At 40.7% G+C, this 25,442-nt stretch overlaps 1 protein-coding gene across 3 annotated transcripts in view; it reads left to right on the top strand.

Moving 5' to 3' along the window:
- Positions 1–10,946: 10,946 nt before the first annotated feature.
- jag1a (jagged canonical Notch ligand 1a) overlaps positions 10,947–25,442 on the top strand; it is a 33,794-nt gene continuing 19,298 nt past the window's right edge. For 2 of the 3 annotated variants that reach the window (XM_053476913.1, XM_053476912.1), the window contains exons 1-7: positions 10,947–11,382; positions 12,248–12,556; positions 19,644–19,701; positions 21,961–22,218; positions 22,662–22,722; positions 23,803–23,933; positions 24,054–24,173. In XM_053476913.1, the coding sequence (XP_053332888.1) occupies positions 11,311–11,382; positions 12,248–12,556; positions 19,644–19,701; positions 21,961–22,218; positions 22,662–22,722; positions 23,803–23,933; positions 24,054–24,173 (1,009 nt within the window). In that variant the 5' untranslated portion in view covers positions 10,947–11,310. The remainder of the gene's footprint in view (positions 11,383–12,247; positions 12,557–19,643; positions 19,702–21,960; positions 22,219–22,661; positions 22,723–23,802; positions 23,934–24,053; positions 24,174–25,442) is intronic. The other variant, XM_053476914.1, reaches the window with a different exon arrangement.

Below are 25,442 nucleotides of genomic sequence, written 5' to 3'. Positions count from 1 at the left end.
ATCCAAATAAGCATGTACACAGGTACATGCTTTTTGACTCACTCCCAAACTTTTCTCACCAAAGCCATCCTGTTACGCAACTTTTCCGCTAACACGAGAGTGACACGCAGATCAGAAAGGAGCGGTTGTGGGAACTTTTGCACACTCACAAACACTCAGCTTTATCTTTTGGCAAGGACCACTCGGATATACTGTATGTGGTCATAAGGACAGACTGAAGGAGTGATAGACAGGTCATGCTTGTCAAAACAGATACAGGCACCATATTATGTTTAGTACAAATTTAGTTATGTACATTTAGCCTGTCTGGATTATTATGTACTGTACAAAACCAGAAGAATATTCGCATACCTGAAAAGAAAGCAACATCTTACATAACAGACCAGTTTTCAGATAAGAAACTAATGTATAGTAGGGTCCTGGGTTTTGCAGAAAGTGTGAAGTACAACTGTGGCATATTCTCCAGCACACTTAGTAAAACCTAATAACTATTTTACTGATAAAACGACACAAATGTATATCTAACACTACTGATTATTTTCAAGCAAAGAGTTTTAACACAAATTATTGACTATTTAATTTATTGTTTACATAATGTTACATACTTTTACATATTTAATGTTCTTTACAGAAGTTTATTTTATGTAAAAATGTTTTCAAAGAAATTTTAGCTTATGGCATTTATTTATTCATTTATTTACTTATTGTATGTGCTTAAGACTTTTGTGCAATACTGTAAGCCAGAGTTGGTAACACGCTTTTCTTTCTATTTTTATGCAAAACCCAGGAGTCTGCATTAAGTTTGTTAATAAAGATGTTATGTAATATTAGTGTTAATTTTGTCAATGAAAATACTGGCGGAAAGTATTTGTTGACGATTTTTTTTTTTATATGACTGAGATGATAACGAATTTTTCACGGATATTAATGAGATTTGACAATGACGGAATCAGCATGCAATATTGTTGACGAAAAAAACAATTAAATATATATATATATATATATATATATATATATATATACATACTGTATATATATACAGCGGGGCAAAAAAGTATTTAATCAGCCACCAATTGTGCAAGTTCTTCCACTTAAAAAGATGAGAGAGGCCAGTAATTTCCATCATAGTTATACCTCAACTACACTTCAACTACTTACGGGAGACAAAATAAGAAAAAAAAAATCTGAAAATCACATTGTAGGATTTTTAATAAATTAATTGGTAAATTCCTCAGTAAAATAAGTATTTGGTCACGTACAAACAAGCAAGTATATGGCTCTCACAGACCTGTAACTTCTTCTTTAAGAGGCTCCTCTGTCCTCTACTTGTTAACTGTATTAATGGCATCTGTTTGAACTTGTTATCAGTATAAAACACACCTGTCCACAACCTCATACAGTCACACTTCAAACTCTATGGCCAAGACCAAAGAGCTGTCAAAGGACACCAGAAACAAAACTGTAGACCTGCACCAGACGTGGGAAGACTGAATCTGCAATAGGTAAGCAGCTTGTTGTGAAGAGAGCAATTATTAGGAAATGGAAGACATACAAGACCACTGATAATCTCCCTCGATCTGGGGCTCCATGCAAGATCTCACCCCATGGGGTCAAAAAGATCACAAGAACTGTGAGCAAAAATCCCAGAACCACACAGGGGCACCTAGTGAATGACCTGCAGAGAGCTGGGACCAAAGTAACAAAGACTACCATCAGTAACACACTACGCCGCCAGGGACTGCAGTGCCAGACGTGTCCTCCTGCTTAAGCCAGTATATGTCCAGGTCTGTCTGAAGTTTGCTAGAGAGCATTTGGATGATCCAAAAGAGGATTGGGAGAATGTCATATGGTCAGATAAAACAAACTCAACTTGTTGTGTTTGGAGTCGAAAGAATGCTAAGTTGCATACAAAGAACACCATACCTACTGTGAAGCATGGGGTGGAAATATCATGCTTCGGGGCTGTTTTCTGCAAAGGGACCAGGACTACTGATCCGTGTAAACGGAAGGAATGAATGGGGCCATATATCATCAGATTTTGAGTGAAAACCTTCTTCCATCCACAAGGGCACCCAAGATGAAACGTGATTGGGTCTTTCAGCATGACAATGATCCCAAATACACCATCCGGGAAAAGATGGAGTGACTTCGTAAGAAACATATCAAGGTACTGGAGTGGCCTAGCCAGTTTCCAGATCTCAACCCTATAGAAAATTTTGGAAGGGGTTGAAAGCCCGGGTTGCCCAGCAACAGCCCCAAAACATCACTGCTCTCGAGGAGATCTGCATGAAGAAATGGGCCAAAATACCAGCAACAGTGTGTAAAAACCTTGTGACAACTAACAGAAAACGTTTAACCTCTGTCATTGCCAACAAAGGGTATATAACAAAGTATTGGATAAAATTTTGTTATTGACCAAATACTTATTTTCCACCATAATGTGCAAATAAATTCTTTAAAAATCCCTCTTAGGTCATTACACTGCAACACTGTTTACAGGGTCACAGCATGCAGTGTATCAGGAGTAGTTTGCGTCTGCACTGACGAGATGTTACAAGCTTGGTCACCTTTAACTCTTCGTCATCACAGCAGTAATACTTAGGCCAAAGAGAAGAGACTATATTTGGGCCCATTTTCTTTATATTGACCTGGAGAAAAAAAGCCGAGGTGTAATAATATCACACAATAATCACACAATTATGGGGAAAATACCATAAACCTGAAGAGACACCTCAAGGCATACCATACAAATCTCAAGGTAGTTTTACAGCCTCTTTGTGACAATTATGTTTTGTTATATGTAATGTATTTCATTTTATACCTAAACTGTTACCAAACCCATTAGGCTAGCAAATTATTGTGGCCCATATGAGCTATCCTTACAACAGTCCAAGTGTGTAAATTCATATATATATATATATATATATATATATATATATATATATTTTATGTTTTAAAACACTGACTTGTCCATACTGCTCTTATTGTTTTGTAGTTTAAAAAAACATGCAGCAGTTGTTGTGATAGTTAAAAATAAATATAATTAGCTGAAAAGTTCAGATGAAAAGATACATTTTAAATTTCAGGATAATTATTTTGTGAAAAAAAAGGATTTTGGATTGACTGTAGGGTTAATTAATAATAATCTTATTGCTAAAATGTATGTTTTAATTGACTATATTACTTAAAGGTTTCACTGACTAAAACCAGATTAAAATGTCCAGACTTTTAGTCGACTAAAACTTTACTATAAACAAAAATAGAATAAGATTGATGAAATATGATGATACATAACAGGGACATTTATCCGGGGACTAAGACTAAGACTAAAATTAAAATAGCTGAAAAAATTAACACTATGTAATATGTTTTTTTCTATACAGGCATGCAAATATACTTACAGTATACCAATGACTCTATAAACAGACACACAAACACAAAACCATTTATCTGCCAGACTTTTGAGCCACACTCCAGTCCAGTAGATGACAACTGCTAAAACTCGTTTTTAAGAAGCTATTTACCAAAGTTTACCAAAGTAACTTCTTTGCAGAAACTACAAGGTTGTGTGGAAAAATATTCTCAATGTTTATGATGGTTCTCAGCATTAGTCATCTTTCATGATATTTTATCCTCTTGAGGCTGAAATGTCATCATATGTCCCCACTACATTAGCTATACACTGATCAGCTGCAAAACTAACCAATGACAGGTGAATTGAATAACATTGATTATCAATTGTTTACTGGTATATAATTGATAATCAATGTTATTCAATTCACCTGTCATTGGTTAAACTGGTGACAGGAACATGGACACCAAAGCCTTATCTATACCAGTGAGGACCAAAGGCCAGCCAGTCTAGTCCGATCTCACAAAATTTGCTAATAAAATTCAATGTTGGCCCTGATAGAAAGGTATCAGAACACTCAGTGCAACTCCATCTGCTGTGTATGGGGCTTAGCAGACAAAAAGTTCAAAGTTGTTGATCCAGCCTCGAAATTCCTTAGTCCCTAATCCGACCATGCATCCATGGAATGCACCAGACAAACAAATCTGATCCATGGATGCCCCACCCCACAAACCACGACACCCTAGGATCTGCCACCAAAGTCCTGGTGCCAGACACCACAGCACATGGTGTCCAGACTTGAAATATTGTACATTTATGCCCCAAACGGTCAGGACTGCCCTTTCAGCAGATAATATCAGGTGATAATAAAGAGAAACACTAAGGAGAAATTGCAATGTACACAACAGTAGACTCTTGGTCTCAAGAGGTTAAAGTGGGTACGGGGACTTCTTGACTACAATTTTTATTTAAGAGCCATGGTGGCTTAGTGACTAGGAATGTTGCCTCTCACTTCCTGGATTGGGGGTTTGAATATGCCTCCACTTTAGTGAGAGTCAAGTTTGCATGTTCTCCTAGCACATGTTGGATTTCCTTTGGGGACAATGGTGTAGGACAAAACATGTGGACTGATTGGTTTTCCAAAGTGCCCATTGTGTATGATTAGCTGTGAGTGCATGTGGTCTGCAATGGGCTGGCACTCATACTGGATGTCCCACCTTGTGAGTTCCCTGGCATAGACCCCAGGCATCCTGCAATTCATGATAAGCGGTGTGGACAGATGGATGGAAAATCTCCATTTATCAATAAAACAGCCATTCCAATAATTCTCATGCTCTTTGAAAGATTTCATTCTTCTCCCTCATTACATGTGGTTTCTATCTACACCCATTGGTCATTGTAATGTCCACGTTCCATTCATTTCTCTTTCATGCACACTGTGTATACAATTATGTGAAAAATGCAACCCTAGCCTTTTTTTACATGCCTTTATGCAATACAGGGTGAATGAAGAGTTTAGGGAAATCAGAAAAGATGACTTGCGCCACTCCTCTGCATCATGAGCAAACTGGTCAGGGTGGATCAATTTAGGCTACAGTCATCATCAGACAGTGGAAGCAAAACAGACATCACCAATCAGAGTGCAGCATCAAGCTTGGGTGGGTACTGCGGCGACGTGTCATGTATTGCATTTAATTGGGCAATAAAACGTTTGTTATTCCGCTATGATTGTCCAAACTGATCCACCCTGACCTGTTTTGCTCATAACCGCAAAAAATGTGGGAGCAGCGTGAGAAAAAAAGGAGGTTCTCATGGGATACAAGCATGGAAAAGTCAGATTCCTTTTAATACATGTCATATTTTTGGGCCTCATTATTATCTTTTGATACTTAACCTTCCTAGTCAATAAACAAGTTTAGAACTGTTCCTCCAGAAACATAACCAAATAAACTTTTAAAAATTTGTTTACCAGAATAGCAGGAAATGTCTAAGTAAAAAAACAAAAAAAGAACAAAAAAGGTGCTTGAATTGATCTGCCCCAAAAGTTCTGCCCCAAAAAAAACAGGCAAATTCTCACTTTATGAATCTATTTCCTTCTTCTCGCTGTTCCTAGCATTTGCTAATTAATCTTAAGTAAGACATTAGGTTAGCACTACTTGTACACAAATGATTCCAAAGGTGAAAAAACACACAACAACTTAAAAGCAATACAATAACTTAAAAGTAATGCTTCCCACCAGCATCCAACATGGATTGCAACTATTATAGCCTACTAATTATTGCAGTTATTTTTATGTGATACAGCCATTTGCCATCTCATACACCAATATTTACTACCATTTTCAATAGGTTACTTCCAGGTAACTTCAAAAAACATGCTGGTTGTTAGATCGACTGGGGTAAAAATTCCCAGAAAGGTCACTAAGTAATCTGAATGTGTATGTGTATGGTGCCTTGAAATGGAGTGGTACTGCATTCAGATGAGATTCCTGCTCACCGGTCCATCGTTCCTAGACTCACCTTGGATTTATACCAACTCTTCCACGCTCGTATTGTTGTTTTGTAAATTACAATGTACTGGCACAGAACAACATTTGCAAACCATGCAATCGGCCCATTTTATCTTCCCATACCCCTTGCCCCTTGCATTCTTGATGTCTTTCCAGCGTCTATGACAGGCACCAGAGGAATGTCATGTGAATGGTGCAATAGAAAAAGCATTTCTGTGATGACATTGTGGATTCCTATGTCTCAGAAACACAGTGCCTTTTGGAAATACTTGCTAAAGAATTAGTCGCTGGGGGATTTTGTTCATTCTATTACTGTTGTATTCAGTTCTGCTTGTAATTGTAAGGAAAAACCACAGGTCTCTTCTGTGTACATGTTGATAGAGGACATTTGGCTTTGCGATTCACTAGATTGACACCAGATTGAGGTCATTTTACTATCTTCATAGTTTGAATTGTGCACTCGTTCTCTCCATCACTTTGCTTGGTTTAGATTCAATATGTAACAATATTCATCATGTTTTACCATTTGGTATTTCATGTTACAATCCTGATGCCATACCCCATGCTGTTCATGGCAGATCCTCTCTCTCGCTCTGGTCCAACTGTCAGTGAGTCCTTGTCCTGCTTAACAAACTGTGATTCATGTTTTGGCTGCAGGCGTTTCCCAGGACGCACATCAGCCAGTTTTCCAGTTGGTCGAGCAAAATTAGCTGTGTGGAAATGCTTCAGGCAAAAAATGTGATTGGACACAAGCACACTGGACAGGAGACGGGGTGGGCTTTAGGAAACTGTAAAGATTTGGGGTATTTTTGAGAAATATGAGACAGAAGCCTCATGTTCATCAACCAAACTGCAAAGCTGTACTGAGCCTCGGTCAAGCATCTCCATACCATATAATTCTAATAAATTCAACAAATGGCTTCTTTTTCATCATCTCTTTTAAGGTTTCTTCTTGCTCCAATCCTTCAATAAATCCAACCATAGTTTTTTTTTATTCTCTTGCTTCCTCCTCTCTTTCTCTCTCCGCTGCATTCACTTCCACCAAATCTTTCTTCCTTATCTGTCCATCTTCCTCTATCTTTAATCCTCCTTCCTCTTTGGCTCAATCTCACTGTTTATGCCTCCAATTTTCTCTCACTTTTCCTCCTCCATCTTTGTTTATGTATATATATTTCCTCCCTCAATATTATTCACCCCTCAATCTTTGTCTAGTCCATATCTTATCTCTTTATCTTAATCTGTTTTCTTTCTTCTCAGTCTAAGTGGTTTGTCTTTCTTGTCTAATTCCTTTTCACTGTTGTCTCCAGTGTGTGTGTGGTGTAATTATCCACATCAGGCCCGCCCAGATGAGGAGGCGGGGCTGTTTGGGAGGATTGTGGAGGTGGCAGGGAAGGAAGGGGGGGTTGCACTTTCCTTTCAGAAAACGGCATTATTATCTATTCATGGCTCCTCTTTAAAGCAGCTGGTCCAATCACAGAATAAAGGCCACTGCCCCCGTGGACACCTCTGGTTCATAACAGAACCCCATCACCACTGCCCTTTTCACTCTCCATCTTTTTTCTGTCATTCTTTCGCTCTTGTAAAGTGGAGGAATTGGTTTGAGAGGGTGTGCACCTTCAAATAGGTCACCCCAAGCCAGCTGTCGTTACAGATGCACCAGTCGCAGTAGCTCCAGCTCTGGGAATACATCCTGGTCCCAGTTGATAAATTATATATCCGTCAGTGCTTATTAATTGGGGTTTAAAATGGGGGGTTCTCCAGAGATCAGGTGGCTATGATAGATAAGGAATTGATTCACCTACCCCAAGGCATGTTTGGTGTCTGACGCTGAGCTATGCGGCGTTGTTGAGTTGTTTATTATTTCATTCAACTTAATTAATTTTATTTGCATAGTTCTGTTAGGAATAGTCGTTGTTGCAAAGGAGCTTTACATCAGCTTTATATATATATATATATATATATATATATATATGTATATATATATAGGAATGAGTTTGAGAAAAAACATTATTAAATTTATTAAATTATAATTATCAAATTGTCCCCAATAAGCAAGCTGATGGTGAAAAAACATTTACATGAAGAAAAAACTGAGATGGAAATAGGAAGAAACCTTAAGAGGAACGAAACTTAACAGGAAAGCCATCCTCATTTGGATGATATCAGATGGCAGGAATTTATCTGTGGTCATACTGTTTTTTAGAATACTGGAAATTTAGTATAACAAGAAAGTCGTTTATGTTATTGGATGCTCAGGGACTAAACTGTTTGTGGGAATTTCAGGCCTGAACTATTGAGTGACTGAAGTTACAATTTATCACAGACCAGCATCAGCAAGTCCAAGAACATCTTCATGGTCAAATGGAAGGAATGTGACGAGATTTGTGCGGACTCTGTAGTTTGGTGACATTGATACTCTTAATGTTTTAAAAGTAAAATAAGTCAAATTCTTACCTGTAAGACTTACCTGGATGATACTTACAGAGCAAAGCTTTAAATCTTAAATAGTTGGCCAGGCTACTTCAATTTGTCCTTTAAAATGCCTTCTCATACTTAAGCGTGACGTAGCATGCAGCAAGTGAGCAACACAAATATTTTCTGTACACCAAAGGCACATTAGTGATGTAGAATTCCCTAGTATTTTCAGAAGAAGACAAGAACTTTGGTTATGTTATAACATTACAACCAGAATGAAATAATAAGAACTTACCTTAGTTAATGTATATTGCAGGGGTACTGAATTTTAGAAGGCACGATCAATGCAATTTTCTTCAAGCAAAGTTCAGTTTCATGTTAATGGTAGAATTCAGGTCTCCATACCTGAATAGGCATCTATTTAAAAAATAAAAAATATATACAAAACATGTTTTTTCTCCTAAGGGCACTTCATATGACTGGTTTTAAACTTTCTGAAGGACGAAAAATAATAATTGATTTGTCCATTCATTCTTGAAGGTTCTGTTTTCATACTTTCCTTTTCTTGGAGTAAGCCATGCTTTCGTTTTGTTTCTTCGGCACACACTGTCTAAACACTACTTGCTTTGATTGACTCCGTTGAGTGCTACTGTATGTATAGTCACGCATACCATAGCTAGATTACTGGTATATTAATTACTCTCTTTTATCAGAAAAGCATCAGGGCTCGGATAGAACTGTCATTTGGCCTGAATCTGGACTGCGATTAGCAATTTAGTGATGCCTGGCCTATGTGAACGAGGTAACTTGCTTGTTAGTAGTTGTGTATTTGTTACATTTTTTTATTGAAAAGTATGTAGCCCCCAAGTGGCGCAGCAGTAACGAGCTCGCCCTGTCCTCCGAAGATCGCAAGTATGAATCAAATGCTTGTGGGCTCTCGCAGATGGGACCTTGGAGAGAGCCAATTGTCTGAGCTCTCTTAGATGGAAGGGATGAAAGGCCCTCAAACGCTTTCACTTATAAGTAATAATAAATAAATAAATAAATAATAATTCGTAAGTGTGTTAATATTAAGATGAAGATTTTTTTCTCAAAAACTCTTTAAACCAAAGTTTTTAGGCTCAGTGACTAAGTGGTTAGCATTGCGCCTCCAGTGTCTGGGTTCGATTCCCGCCTTGGGGTCTGTGTGCATGGAGTTTGCATGTTCTCACCGTGCTTTGTGGCTCTCCTCCGGTGTGCTCCGGTTTCTTCCCACAGTCCAAAGACATGCAGATAAGCCTAATTGAGGTTGCCAAATTACCCCGTAGTGTGTGAAAGAGTGTGTGAGTGCCCTGCGATGGATTGGCACCCCATCCAGGATGTACCCCGCCTTGTCTCCAGGCCCCTTGTGACCCTGTATACAAGATAAATAAATTTAAGATCCTTTATTGTCTCTATACGAGTATAATGAAATTAAAGCGATCCATGCAGTACAACTTAAATTATAAACTTCTAACTACAATTTTTAGTGGAGGCTTAATAATCCAAATTATCTACTCAATATTTTTGCCTGAATACTAAAATTTTGCAAGAAATTTGCCTCGACATGTGAAGCATTTTGAGCATACAAGCAACAGAACCAAGCTGAACCAAAAGACGGCTTGTGCCTATGTTACACGCAAGTAGGGCTTTTTTAAACTTGTTTGTGTCAGTGGAAAGCCAAAAGCAGGGTTGTACAACAACCAAGCCCAGCAGCAAAGATAATAGGGAGCCACTAAAAGGTTCGTTTTTAAAGCAGCTGGTGACAAGAGGAACCATAAATTAAAGTGAGGTTTAATGTCTGTCTCTTTCATATTTTACTTTATTTACTGTACATGCCTTTTCGAAAAGTTTTGTATGCAAAAAAATAAAAATACTATGGGTAATTAGTAATATTTTGGACAGCTGGAATGAATAATCTGCATTTACATTATTTCCTTTGGGACAATATGTTTCACAATACGAAATTTCGCCTTAGAAACGGATTCAATTTGTATGCTGAGGTACCGCTGTAATATGTATATATAAAAAAACTAAAGTTGAGTAAGTGTTTAAGCTACGTAGGTACAAAAAGAGCATGTGTGCTAATTTAGTTAGGCTAGCTAGTTTTACCTTATACTACAGTATAACCATGACTACTTAAAAAAAGGCTAAAATAGCGATGATGATGATAATAATAACAATAATAATATGATAATAATCCCTGTTACTGTTTTTAAATTTCTTCACACTCATTTTCGGATTTAACCACCTATTTTTGGAGAACATTAGCTAAAACGCAGAACGCAGCCGTGTGAGGTAAATCTGAGGTAAACAGGTGCAGACTTTTTAAACGGTACTAGCACATAAAACATTTCAAATCTTTGAAACATGATTCTATTAATAACACGCTTGCCTGTCAGTAATCTCCTCCAAAATTTCTCTCTCTCTTTTTTTTTTTTTTGTTATAAAAACACGACGAGGTCGTGCTCCGCTGTACTGTACACCTGACCACTCACTTCAGCACGGCTTAGCAACCGAATCCGGGAGGATAGGCCCCGCCTCGTGTTAATATTAATGAGGCCCCCGCGCTGGCCACGCCTCCTCCCGGGACCGCGCGGTATAGATAGATAGATAGAAAGCTCGCTTTCCCACAACCGGAGAGAGAAGGTTTTTTTTCCGAGGAGTAGGAGCAGAGGGGACAACGAGAGGGAAGAGAATAAAAACTTCTTGAGCAGCGATAAGGGCATAAAGGTTTACTAATAATAATAACAATAATAGGAGGAAGAATAAAAAAGAAATAAGGGAAAGAAAGCAAGAAAAAAAGTGGATAACACAAGAAGAAGAAGAAAGGTGCACGCGCGGGTGACTTTCCGTACGCGTACGAGGAATTTTATTCCGGTTTCCAAGGGATCGCGCGCGTCCTGCTTGTGCGCTCGTGCATGCGCGCGCCGGAGCGGTGGAAGTGTGTTTGCGCGCGGGCCGAGTCTCGGCTGAAGTTTGAGCGGAGGACCGGAGGACAGCAGAGGCGGCACCATGCGGGCACCGAGCTCCACTTTCACCGCCGCCGCCTTCGTGCATCTCCTCATACACTGCTTCTGCGTGAAGGTGAGTCGTGGAAGCGAGGTCGCTCCTTGAAGCGTTCACGCAAGTACTTTTAACTAGGACATTTTTTTTATGTGCATATTTATTTCTCTTACCAGTTGCAACTTTGAACATCCTGTCAAAATTGCATGCACTTACTCAAAAACTAACAAATAAACAAAAACACCCCCCAACTCATCTTTTTTTTTTGTTCAGCAAACTTGTAGCACAGATTCTTGCAACATTCCCCCCAAAATTCCCACTTTATTTATATTTTGAAAAAAGAAAAAAAAAATTGTTCTTTCATTCCATGTCCCTTTTTTTTTGCATTCCATGTTTCATCCCGGAATGAATCGTTTTTTTTTTTTTTACCTAATCTGGGAGATGTGTTTTTAACAAGTGTGTGTTTGGGGATCAGAAAGGAGCAGAATCCCTTGAAAGTGCCTCCAAGAACCTGGCTGCAGAGATTCCCTAAACATGCATGGGAAAAAAGGACAGAAAGAAAGAAAAATGTAGATGTTTTTACAAAAAGTGCACCACAATTTTTTTTTTTATAGAAAATAAAGGATTTTTCAGTTTTAGTGTCACCAAGATAAACAGTTAACACTGGAGGAAAAGAAAAGGTTTTTTTAAGTTGTTGTTGCTTAAGTTTAATTTTACTGCATTGTTTCCTGTCCCCCTTTATAGCAGATTTATTTTGGAGTATGAATGACAAATATAGGGTATGTTCCGAATCCTGGACTGCGTCCTTCCGAGCTCTTTTTGGACGTACCCATTGTCTCACATGCTATAAATGTCATAAAATAAACCACTAATTCGATCTTTAAATAAAGGGTTTGTGTCTTGTTTTTCCTCCTTTAACGATCTGAGTTCTTGTTCCCGTTCCCAGCTGTGTGAAGCATCAGGCCACTTCGAGTTGCGTGTGCTGTCAGTCAGGAACGTCAATGGGGAGCTGCAGAGCGGCTCTTGCTGCGACGGCACGCGAAATGTGGAGGACAACAACAGATGCACGCAGGACGAGTGCGACACATATTTCCGCCTCTGCCTTAAGGAGTACCAGTCCAGGGTGACCCCCGGTGGACCATGCAGTTTCGGCAGTGGATCTACTCCAGTGATCGGTGGGAACGTTGTGTCAGCCAAGAGCCTGGCGGAGAACGACAAGGCTCGCATCGTGCTGTCTTTCAGCTTCGCCTGGCCGGTGAGTTTTTTTTTGCCTTGGTGCTTTGGTTTATAAATACATCCAAGTAAACAGTTGATGTTTGCTATCATCGCATTCCTTTGCGGTTATTTTTTCTTTCGTCTCTCTTCCTCAAGCTTTTTTCTTTAAAACCCCAAGATTGGGAATGTGTTGGCAGCGAGAGAAGAGGAAGTGGAAGAGGGAGGGGTGGCTATGGACAGTAGATTCACTATCAGGACCGTTAGCTAGATCAAAGACGCAAAACAATGGCGCACGTCAGTTTATCACCTCGTGTCCTCAACTTGCAAGTACTGTTTCTCACATACAATGGTGACCGGAAAATCCTGTATTGATTTCCAATTAGGCCAGTTAGCATCAAAGAATTTGAGTGGTGATGTGTTCAGGGGGTTTTCTCGCCCCGTTTTTATGTGGTTTTGCTCTTTGTAAAGCCTAACTCAATACTAACACTTGCGTAAATAACTCAAAGGCTAATATGGCTTCGGTCGTTGTTTGTCTTTACATTTGCCTACGTCTTTAGATCCTGAATGCTACGATTGTTTCTTAGTGTCGTGTTTTACTTTCGCGACCCCAAAGGGCTTTGCTGTCAATACCGGGTCAGACCAAGTCAAGTCTGAGGGGGCCAATTAGGCATTGTTGCCATGGCAGCCAATCTTCAAAACCTCTCACAGCCCCCCTTTCTCCGTCCCTCGAATGGTCCAGACCAGCTCCAAAAATTCATCCTGAATAGAGAATAATTAGACATTGTCATCTTGCATGCTTTCTTTTCCCTTCAATCTCTACCTAGCAATTCCAGCGCCAGTCAGTGCCGGTCTGACCCTCGGCACAATGAACCCAACAAAAGGGCCAGGTTTATAAGGAGGCACTCTGTGTGTGTGTGTGTGTGTGTGTGTGTGTGTGTGTTTTGATCCCTATGTTGTACTTTTTTTTCTTTTTTTTTTTTTTGCATCATGACTGAGTGTGTGTGTCTGCAAGGCTGGTGTGTGTTTATGGAGGTTGCGAGGATACAGCTCTCCAACAGCACACCGGTTTTCCAGTTTTGTTTTATTATTTCATTTCTGGATCCTGCTCGAGAAACGCAGCCGCTGTGTCGGTTGGCGATGGTTTTGGATGGCGCGACGTTTGTTGTTAGCTCAGGGAGTTCCCGGTTACTCAGTTCGGATGTGTTGTAGCCAGGAAATGCCTCACGTCCGAGAACATTTATTAACAGAACTCAGGGTGGTGTTATAATCCCCCTGCTGTTGCCCTAATGATCTAGAATTAACTCGGCTTCATCATCATGGTTAACACATGGGTGCAGGGTGGGTGGAAAAGGCGAACTTTAGATTGAACCTGCTTTTAAACACGATGTTAAACATTATTTGTGAGGAGATAACAGAGGACTAAATAGATGACAATTTGGCAGTGCCAATTCCATTGTAGCAGGAGTTCTTATGGATACAATTCCTGGTTATATGCTATGAACTAAAATCCCATACTGTTATTTCTTTAGGTGAAACTTACCACAGTTTCATGCCATTGTGCCTATCGAGTACAGCTACCCCAGATAACGCCGGATAATGCCATGGAATTCCAATGTATGGAATTGACATGCACTGTTTTTTAATGAAGTATACCAAAGTTATATGTAATTCTTTTTACCAAACATGCCACAATGAAATTCTGCATATTCTCTTTATATGTAATTTACCAGAATTCCCACCAAGTTTTAAAATGTAACAAAATTCCATGTAGTTGTGTGTTTAAAATGGAACATACCACATTTTTATGACATTCTGTCTTCTAAATGTCCCGCAATTCCGTGAAATTCCGATTTTATGGAATTGCCTTAGATTCTATATGCAATCATTTACAAAAGTTCACCACGATTCCATGTACTTTTTTGATGTTTTTTTTTTTCATCAAACATGCTGCAATTCTATGCAGTTCTGCATTTAAATTAAATATATCAGAATTCCCATGAAATTCCGGTTGAAGCATTCAATATCTAAATTTTTTGATATTGAATTTTACAGTTTTGTCTGTACCAAATTTAGATGCAGCCGTGTGTTTATGCCATAGTTTTTGCCATATAATGAATGCATCACAGTTTCAGACAATTCCATGAAACTCTGACTTGTGAAATTCCCTACAGTCCAAATGCAGGTGTTGATGTTGCTGTTGTATATTTTAAATGAAGAGTACTACAGTTAGATATTGAATGCTCCAGAATTCTGGCTAATTCCATAAATTGTTTATAACTTCTTGCATTTATCAGTATGTAATGTTGTTTCATGTAATTCCAACATAAAATTCCTTTAATAGAAGGTGATGCAGCTCCGTGAATTTCTGTGTATCTTTGTAAATTCCTGTTTTCATGCCTGAATTGTGTGAAAGCGGAAGTCTCTAGAGCATTGTGAGAGATTCAAGTTAGCATACCTCTGCAGACAGAAAGCGTGTAACATAGATGTCGGTGTGCGGACGATGTCCAGACATCCCCCTTTTTACGAGCGTGTGTGTGTGTGTGTGTGTTCCTCTCTTTTTAACTCTGTTAGTAGATGTGAATTTTTTTAGCCCCCTCCCCACCCCTGCATCCTTGATCCGAACAGCTCTACTATGTTTTCTGTTCTTTGTCTTCGGTGTGTATAAATGGCTGATGTGTGCTGTCCACCGTGTGTGTGTGTGTGTGTGTGTGTGTTTCTGTCTCCATTTCGTCCTCAATTAGAGTCTGTAATGCTGTGTGTGTGTGTGTGTGTTTGTGTGAGAGAGTATTCCATTCCCGGCCACCGGCGGCTGTATGTATTAGCGGTAAACAATAGCGCTGGGCGTAGGGCCGGGCGGATTAGGGTGAATAAAGCCTGGTGGGTGACACACACATACATACACAGTGCGGTGGGCCATGGAGAGGCGACAGGAAGCTCAGGAGGACATTGTGCTGAAGAGGCTATAACATGTGTATGTGTGTGTGTGTGTGTGTGTTAAAGAGAAAGAGATTTTATTCACTAGACCCTGTGAACTTGATGGGTGCACATAGTTCATGGGAGCGTGCGTGCATGTGTGTGTGTGTGTTTGCCTATTTCTATTTAGTTTTTGTTCTCTTTCACTCACTCTGGCTCAGAGACAGTGAAAGAGAGCGCGAGTGTTGCGTGTGAGAGCTTCATTTAGCCAAGTGATGGCTGAGAAACAGGAAGAGTGCAGAGCGCGTGTCTTCTCTCCTTTCATCTGTTTACTTCTCCTTCATTCACTTCTCATTTCCAGCTCTCCCGTTTCTCCTGTCTCCCTCTTCTCTCTCAAAATCCATATCCCGGTGCATCGGTTCTCCTCTATTCATGTCATCAGAGCTGTCTCTGTGTTTATCTTTCTTGTTTTTCTTTCTTTCTTTGTTTTTCTTTTCTTTTCGGTGAACATGGTCTGCAGGTAGTATAACGAGTTAATGGGTAACTGGCCTGCGCTGTGATTGGCTAGGAGCTTTCGCTTTCAATCAGTTCATCAGACGCTGGTTCTCATCGCTGGAAAAGTAGCGCAACACGTTATTAATATTGTTATTATTATTATTATTACTTAGTCCCCACCCATATTTAGACAAATTCTTTTCACTCGGATGTTCGTCTCAACTCGTCCTTCCCATGGCTCGGTAGATGTTTCGCTTTTGCGGTTGTATCCCGTCTTGTTTTATGTCAACATGTCAGGTGGGGCTGCAAAAACATAGCTTGCCTAGAGCTGCGAATGTCTGGGGGGGCGGGGCTGTCCAAGGGGGGCGGGGCTGATTAAACTCTCTCTCTCTCTCTCTCTCTCTCTCTCTCTCTCTCTCTCCTGCTACAGCCGGAGCCCATTACCCCGACTGGGAATGTCCAACATGAGCCTTGTGTTAGGCTGTACCATGCTGTGTGTGTGTGTGTGTGTGTGTGTGTGTGTGTGAGGACTCACGTTGGCGAGGATGATGTCCTGCAGTATTTCATTGAGCTGTGCTACACAGAGAGAGAGAGAATGTGTGAGAGCTTGAGAGAGTGTGTGAAGAGAGGAGAGAGGGGCTACACTTACCCTCTATCTCATACACACACACATAATCGCACACTCTATCCACTCCTCCGAACCCACACACACTGGCCCTCCGGCCCTTCAGCACAATACGCTCGCATTCTTTTAGAGTCACACACAAAACACACACACACACTCTGCTGTGTGACTTGTTATCTGATATTGGTGAGAGAGACAGTGGCATTAAGAGTGACAAAGGCCTTCAAAAGAGAGCCGCCACGAAGGAACCCTTTGCACCCCCCCCCCCCAACACACGCGCACACACATGCACACATGCACACGCACACACGTGCACACACGCTTCTATCTCCACAGACTGAAGTTGTTTTCACTGCCTGCTATAATCAGAGAGAGGGAGAGCGAAAAAAGAGAAAAGAAAGCAGGAACAGGCTAGTTCACTATCGCCCTGAGGGGTTTCGCTCTCTCTCTCTCTCTCTCTCTCTCATATATATATTATATGTATGCGTGTGTGTGTGTGTGTGTGTGGGGAGTCATACGACGGCTAGTAACATGCACTTGGGTTCCCAAGCCAATCAATTCCCGCTTCACCACCAGTGTTGGAGGACGTTACTTTTTAAAGTAACTTATTACATTACGTAATTACTGTCATTAAAATGTAATCAGTTACATTACAGCGTTACTTTCTTATAAAAGTAATTAGTTAAAGTAACTTCCATTGCAGAAAATAAAAACTCGTTTGTGATTCCTCATGCATGTTGTTTTAGTCAAGACCTTTATAATTACTCTACCATCATCACTCAGCCATGTCTGGCCCATAATCTGTTAACTACTAATACCTCTATCTCACCTACGCGGTTTTGCGCAGTGGCCGTAAGTACGGTTCATCATGATTCACCGCGAGTTTTGGCGCTGTGATTAGGTTTTCCATTTTTCTGCGCGTCAGTCCTCTCCTAGTCAAACCGTATAGGTGAGACAGGGGTGTAACAGCAGGAATAACAGAGGGGGCGGGTTAACGAAGGCGGGGCTTGTAGGACGACTTTCACACACACACTAACGGTTTGGAAATGGCTGCTGTAAGGGATTACATAAATTGTCTAAATCATGGATTACATTTTTAGAAAAAAATAACGAAATAACGGAGTGCTTAAATGGCGGACATAGCGCGTTAGATTAGTCGTTACATCTAAAAAGTAATCTAAGTACTCTAACGCGTTACTTTGTAACGGTTACACCCAGCACTGTTCACCACACACACACACACACACACACACACACACAAAGCAGCTGTTCCAAAATCAGAGCTGTTTATGTAGTTCATTTTTGTGCCAAAAAAAACATTTTACAAGACTTTTTTAGTTATTTGTTTTTTATTCATTTCTGCCTTGTTCTCTCTTGCTTCTGGAATATTTTGTTTTTGCCTCCCGGAATTCTTTCGCTTCCCAAATCCTCCACGTCTTCCCAAACCCCCCCATTTTTATCTGGAATGTTGTCTTTGCATTAGGTATCCTTAGTTTGGTTTTTGAATCACTTTTTGTTCTATCTGAATCTTGTGTTTGCTCCGCTATCCATCATCTGCTCCCAGGATCTTGTGCCTTGTCTCAGAAATCCTTTCTTTTGCCATCCGGAATTGTCTCCAAGACTGTGGAGGATCTTGTCTCTGCTTTTTGAATTTTTCTTTTCTTCCCAAAAAAAAATCTTGTCTTGGGACTCTTGTCCTTGTTTCTGTCTCCAGTATTTCTTCATGGTGCTTCCTGAATCTTGTCTTTGCTTTTGGAATTTTTCATTTGTTCCCAAAATCTTGTTTTATGCTCTGGGAATGTATTTTTTTTTTTTTTTTTCTCTGGAATCTCTTTTTTATGGGCATTTTCCATGTTTTCTAGGGTCTCATTTTTTGCTTAGGGAATTCCTTTTCCACTCCCCAAATCTTTGTCCTAGCCTTGGGAATCTATTCCAGAATTTTGTCTATCCTCCAGTGTCTCTTCCTGGCACTTCCTGAATCCTGCATTTGCTCCCTGGAAGTCTTCCACCTTTCTGAGAATCTTGTCTTTTGCCTTAAGGCTCTTGTCTCATGTCTCTTTTTCCACTTTCCCTTTTCAGCATCTCATTTCCTCATTAATTGCCTTAGAAATCCTTTATTTTCTCATCTGGAATCTCATCATTCAGAATCTTATATTTTCCCTTGGGAATCTTTTCCTTTGTCTTCGGAATCTTGCCTCTTCCTCTGGGACACCTTTATGGTAGAATCTTGTCAAACGCTTCCTGAATTCTTCCTTTAACCCCAGAATCTTGTTTTATGCCTTGGGAATCTTTTCCATTTCCTCCGGAATTTTTCTCTTCCTCCAGTGTCTTTTTGGCACTTCCCAGAATCTCCTCTTTGATCTTTACAAGCCTTCCACCCTAACCCAGCCTAACCCTTTCCCTGAACCTTTTCTTTTTCCTTCCTGTGATTTGACTTAAAAAAATCATTGTCATGTCTCTTTTTCCACTCGTCTTTCTCAGTATCTCCTTTCCAATGCTCCCGGAACCATGCGGAATTCTTCTGTAATTGCGAATGATTCCTCTGACCCTAGTATTTTTCCTGTCTCCAAGAACTCTTCCTTTGCTTCCAAAATCCATTGTTCGCCTCAGTAAACCTTGTCTCCCTCCCAAAGGAATCCTTCCTTTGTTTCCGGGAATCCCTCATCTGCATAGGGAATAATTCCGTGGGGCTCCTGGAATCTTGACCTTTGCCTCTGGAATCCCTGCCTGTGTTTCTGGAGTTCTGTCTTTTATCTCTGGAGTCCTTTTATCTGATGATTAAAAGGAAGAAGTTGAGGAATAAACCACAAGGAATTGAGTTTGACTTCATTTGTTGTTGGTTTATGTTTATATTGTGGTGTTTACAGAGGGGGAGTGTGTGTGTGTGTGTGTGTGTTTGTATAGTGTATGTTTAGGGATAGAAACGACGAAAGTCCATCTCTTGACTGGTGAGAATGAGTGTTTATTCCGGGATGGTTGATAACTTTAGAGAAACAGAACGCTCTAAGATGTAAAGCTTGATACATGATTTGTGTTAACCTGTCTCTCTCTCTCTCTCTCTCTCTCTCTCTATCTGTCTATCTGTCTCTCACAGAGGTCGTACACACTGATCGTGGAGGCCTTGGACTTCAACAACGACTCGAGCATTGGTAGTAAGTGTTTTTTTTTCTCTTTCTCTCTCTCTTTTATTTACTCTTCTTTCTCCAGATAACGCTCTCTCCCCTCTCTGTCTCTTTCTCTCCAGATAGCAGTCTCTCTCTCTCTCTCTCTCTCTCTCTCTCTCTCTCTAACTCTTTCTCTTTATCTCTCCTTCACTCCCCAGATAGCGGTCTCTCTGTCTCTCTTCGCTCTCTCTCTTGCACTCGTTCTTTCTCACACACATAATCACTGAGTAAACACTGTGGGAATGGAAAAACATGATCAAAATGCTGAGGCCGGCATGAACAGGAAAACGGGAAAGAAAAGCGACGATGAGTCGCTGAATACAGTTTTGTGTGTGTGTGTGTGTGTGTTTGTTCAAGGCTTCTATAAAAATGTTTTGAAAAGCTGATGACTAAGGACAGGTGCGTGCAGAGGTTTAATAACAGGATGCTCGTTTTCTGCAAGGAGCGTAAAACAATTAGACAGATTCTTTTACAGTTCAAGGTGTGTGTGTGTGTGTGTGTGTGTGTGTATTATGTTATCAAGGTGAAAGAAATACAGTACCCAGGATTCTCTGCTGTATTGACTCAAGGTCACAAACTTGGCGATTGTACCAGGATGCGTGGGCCCTATTCCGAAACTTAAGTGAGTTTGAAGTCCACCCAAATATTGGGAAGCTACTCGGACCTGCCAAGAGATGTGTGTGTGTGTGTGTGTGTGTGTGTGTGCGTAGTACAAATATTGACTCTCTCTTCACATCAGCACATCAAGTGGCCTTTAGCACTCGCCTAATGTAGAGACGTCCTCATTAAAGCACACACTCTGTCACTCTCACTCTTTCTCTCTTCTTTTTTCTTTGTCTATCCCTCTCTCTTACACACACACACACTTACACACACTCTGGTTTTACACTAAGCAGATCACCTCTGACTCGAAATCAATTGACTAAACTTTGGATTGGGATTACGTACAATTTGATTTAATTCTTGTATTTATTTGAGTTAAAGTAGAGACGTCAGGATTTCCGAGTGACAGTCAGGGGGCGGGACTACACGGTCTCGACTGGCGATGTCATAATGTAATGAGTCAATGTCATTAATATTAACAGCATGGCAGCTAAAATTACTCTGGGCGAGATTTCTGTCGTAGAAGAGTTAAACTCGAGCGTGTTTCCCGCTTCGTTCACAGCTCTACATAGGAATAAAACAGTTTGGGATAGCGGTTGCCGTGGTAACGTAAACTTATCAACAAGTTCGGCTAGTTCTTAAGCAAATCTCGCGGCACACACAAATGCAAGCTCGTGCACTAGCAGTTAGCTGTTACGCGAGCGATGTAAAGTCACGCTTCACCTCTCGGCCCGGCTCCGTCCCCCCGTCCATCCGTCACCTCTCTCCAAACGTACTTCACACACACACACCACGTGAGCCCCACACACATCTCACTCTGCTGAGCGAATGCCTCACGCTGATGCAGGATTTCAGACTACTCTGAAAAAATGACTACGGGTCATCTCGCTGCCACACACACACACACACGCACATACACATACACACACATACACAGGTGACACGGGCATTAAAATCGCACTTTGTGAGTCCTGACCAGGTTTTAGGAAAAGTTTGTGCATCTAACCATTTGAGTTGTATGATGTAGCAGCCATGTTGAATATTTCCCTCGTCACGGTGTTGGGGATTGTAATTAAACTGCAGCTGCCATCACATGCGGGCCAAACTGTGTGCACACACATACAAACACACACACACACACACACACATAATATTCTCATATCCATGCTTGCCATTCCTTTCTTTCTTTCTTACTTTCTTATTCACTTACTCACACGCTTGCTCTCTATTTATTGTGTGCGTGTCAGTCATGTTAGGGAAAGAAAAAGGAAAAAGTGACAACAAAAGAGTGATCATAACAGCAAAATAAATATGTGAAGCTTTTGTAACCTCTTGTGACAACATTTTGCACTTTTGCACTGATCGACAAACTGTAAATCCTTCGAGGAAGCAGTGCTCTGACTGGATGGGAATTTTAGTTTGACTGGTTCCATGTGGTGTATGAATGGGTTTAACTGGCATGTTTTGGGGAACTGCACTCCGATAGTTTGTGCTATGGGCAGCAATGAATTCGTCAACTTTAACGCGAAAGCATACCCATGCATGAAGCATACGCACAGATGAACAGAAGCCACCCCTCTTGACTATACCAATGATAGCATTGTCTTACTAGCTCCCACGTGTAACACTTTCTCTTGCTCTTAGGTAGCAGCGGTCAGGTGATCGAGAGGGCCATGCAGTCGGGTATGATCAACCCGAGCAGACAGTGGCAGACGCTGAAACACAATGGCGGCGTGGCGCAGTTCGAGTATCAGATCCGTGTCACCTGTGACGATCACTACTACGGCTTCGGCTGCAACAAATTCTGCCGGCCGCGAGACGACTTCTTTGGCCACTATAACTGCGACCACAACGGCAACAAGACGTGTCTGGAGGGCTGGGCTAGCCCCGAATGCAGCACCGGTGAGAGCCATTTACTGGTTGACATTTGCTGTGTGGTCATTGGAAGCAACTTCTGTGCACATGCTGCAAAGTCAGGATGTCCTAATCTCTGTCTGTTAATCAGTGATGTCATACCGATTCCCCCTTTCCATAATTATGTTAGTGGTATTAATGGTGGATTTGCAGTCTTACTAAACCCCCACCATACCCTATCTTTGTATCTTCTGGATGCAGATCCGCAGTCGGATCAACAGGGATTAGCGCTCACCATGGGAGATTTCACTCTTACCTTCGTTCATTCTTTTTTTTCCTGCCCCGAGGGGGGAAATGACGTCATTGCTTGTTGCACCCAAAACAGTGAGCAATGACTCACTGGCTAAGCTGATAGCAGAGACACTGACTGATTGTGATATCAGGTCAGTAGCAACACTGATATATCTGTCTTTTCCTTTTCTCTTCCTCAGCGATCTGTAAGCAAGGCTGTAGCACCAAACACGGAAGCTGTAAGAACCCTGGAGAGTGCAGGTAAAACCAAGCAAATGTATCTTTAAAGTAAAATAAAAAAATCTGAAGTTTTCCCCTTAATTTCAAGACTCAGCACTAGCAAGCTTATGGATGGAGGGAGGGATAGTATTAAACACATGCAAATTATTCGTATTTATGCTTAGAACAGTTGAAAAGGTTAAGGAAAAAACCCAACACCTGATCTACACGTGGGTAAAATGATTAAAACGCAGTTGCTAGGCAACCAAGAAATGCGCTCAGTCACCGAGCATAAGCTAGCTGATGTCCCAAGCTAATGATTTACCTAGTAATCTGAATTTGAACCTGGGACCATATAACTGTTTTAAAAGTGCAAACCAAAAGTTCAATGACCGTTGACATAACAGAGAGTCGTTAGGAATATCAACATTTACCTCTGACATGTTAGTAAATCACCAGGGAAGAATTGCTTAGCATCAACCAAATTCAACTGAATTCTCTGGGATTTCCAGTTTAGACATGAGAGGCGGTCTGCTTAGCCAAATCATCAGAATACTAGCTTACCTGGAAAGTGACATTGTGTTGAAACATCTAGCTTAAAAATGCAACATGATTGAATGCCACCTTCGAGCCAACAGAAATTTTACTAGATGCTAGGTGAAGATACATCACGGTTTGGGTTGTATGGAGTATTTTCTCAGCTAAAAAAAAAATAAATAAAAAAATACATAACACAAGGTTCTGTCTCATTTCCACAAACATTCTGTATCTCATTTAAATTGGTTGTGCAATCATTGGAATTGGTAAATGGAATTGTTCTTGGTCTAAAATTTGAAGTCAGGTTATACTAGCTAGTCAATTTTTACCACAAAAAAACTTGGGAAAAGATTTTCCAAACACAAATATGACTGTTAGTTTAGTACTAGGCTGATCTATCCAGGCTTGATCCCTGTGTTTGTAAAAACATTTAAAAGAAGCTCAATTGAAATTGGTTATGTGATAGCTAGTGCAATCCTTGTTCTCATTAAAGGATTTTGGGTGCACAATTTGTCTTAACCATAATGACCAGTTTTGATTTTTAGTAATCTCTCTCTCTCTCTCTCTTTCTCTCTCTGTGTGTAGGTGTTTGTATGGGTGGCAGGGGGATTACTGCGATCAGTGTATCCCACACCCCGGGTGTGTTCATGGCACTTGTGAGGAACCCTGGCAGTGTCTCTGTGACACCAACTGGGGAGGACAGCTCTGTGACAAAGGTAGTTTGGTTTATAGGAAAAAGTCCTTAATATGATGTTTAACACTTTAGCACATAACCTTTTGCTGACATGCTAACCACTAAATCAAGATCTGATCATGCGTGTCTGTGTGTGATTTAGACCTAAACACGTGTGGCACGCGGCAGCCGTGTCTGAACGGAGGCACGTGCAGTAACACAGGACCAGACAAGTACCATTGCTCCTGTCCTGAGGGTTACTCCGGCCAGAACTGCGAGAGAGGTGAGATGTCACACACACATAACGGTCCACCTGGGGGCGGGGATCTAAACAATATTTTTACTGTAAGGTAGCTTTTGGCAGACACCTTTATCCAGAGCCACTTGCATTTATCTCATTTTTCATCTGAGCAGTTGAGGGTTAAGAGCCTCGCTCAAGGGGCCAACAGTGGCGACTTGGTGGTGCTTGAATTTGAACCTGGGACCTTTCAACCAGTAGTTCAAACCACTAAAACCACTGAGCTACCCTGGCCTGTACCTAGTAGCTATGTCAACTGATATCCTCGACCTTTATAAGTCTGTACTACTTTATCCTGTATACAGGGGCCTGGAGCCTATCCCAGGAGGCTCATTCACACACTATGGGCAATTTGGGACCACCAATTTGCATAATCTCATTCACACACTATGGACAATTTCGGACCAACAATTAGCCTAATCTGCATGTCTTTGGAGTAAACCGGTGTACCTGGAGGAAACCCAACGAGCACAGGGAGAACACACACACACACACAGACCCTGAGGTGGTAATCAAACCCAGACCCTCTGCTAACCATCAAGCCAGCGACATGGGACTTTTGTTAAATAACTGTTCAATTGTTATCGTTGGCTAGTTTAGCTAGTCAGCTAGACAGCAGATGGAAGACCTGGTACTGAACATAATTAGGTAATTATTACCTGAAAAACTTTGCTAGCTAGCTAAGTTAGCCAGACTGTAGTCAGCATGCTGGCCATGGATGCTGAAGTCAGGGTGGCCCAAGTTGTGAATTAGCGTAGCTAATTTGGACCACAAACAACTTTGGGCAATAATTTCCACACACGTGACTACGAATATTAGCTAAGTACTTAGCTGAGTTTGATCCATATTTTTGTGAAAATTTAAGAAATGCGCCCGGTGAAGAGAACGATATGAATTCATACTTTGGCTTAAATTTAAAGAAAACTAAGGATGATTTACCTCAGAAAGGAGAAAGGACAGGTTAAATTTTTGTTTGTTTACATTTTTTATTAGAGGATTAAATAAAATCTACTTTCTTTTGCTGAAATAAACCTCTAACAGAAATCTTGTGTGAAGCAAATCTGCTTTAATTTGTCACCAAGTTTAATAACGGCAGAGTTTTACCCAAACTGGAGTCTTTACACAGAGACATGACAACACATTTGAGATAAATGTCGATCTTAAGAACAAATTTGCCTCATTTTCGAGGTCGCTGTGTCTTTACATTGTCCAGGACAACTAGATTAAAATTGACTGTACCTCAGCCATTTTAGC

The sequence above is a fragment of the Clarias gariepinus genome, chromosome 18 (genome assembly GCF_024256425.1).
Source record: "Clarias gariepinus isolate MV-2021 ecotype Netherlands chromosome 18, CGAR_prim_01v2, whole genome shotgun sequence".
NCBI lineage: Eukaryota > Metazoa > Chordata > Actinopteri > Siluriformes > Clariidae > Clarias > Clarias gariepinus.
Note: the sequence above shows the minus strand (reverse complement) of the source record. Positions and strands in the feature narration are given on the sequence as shown.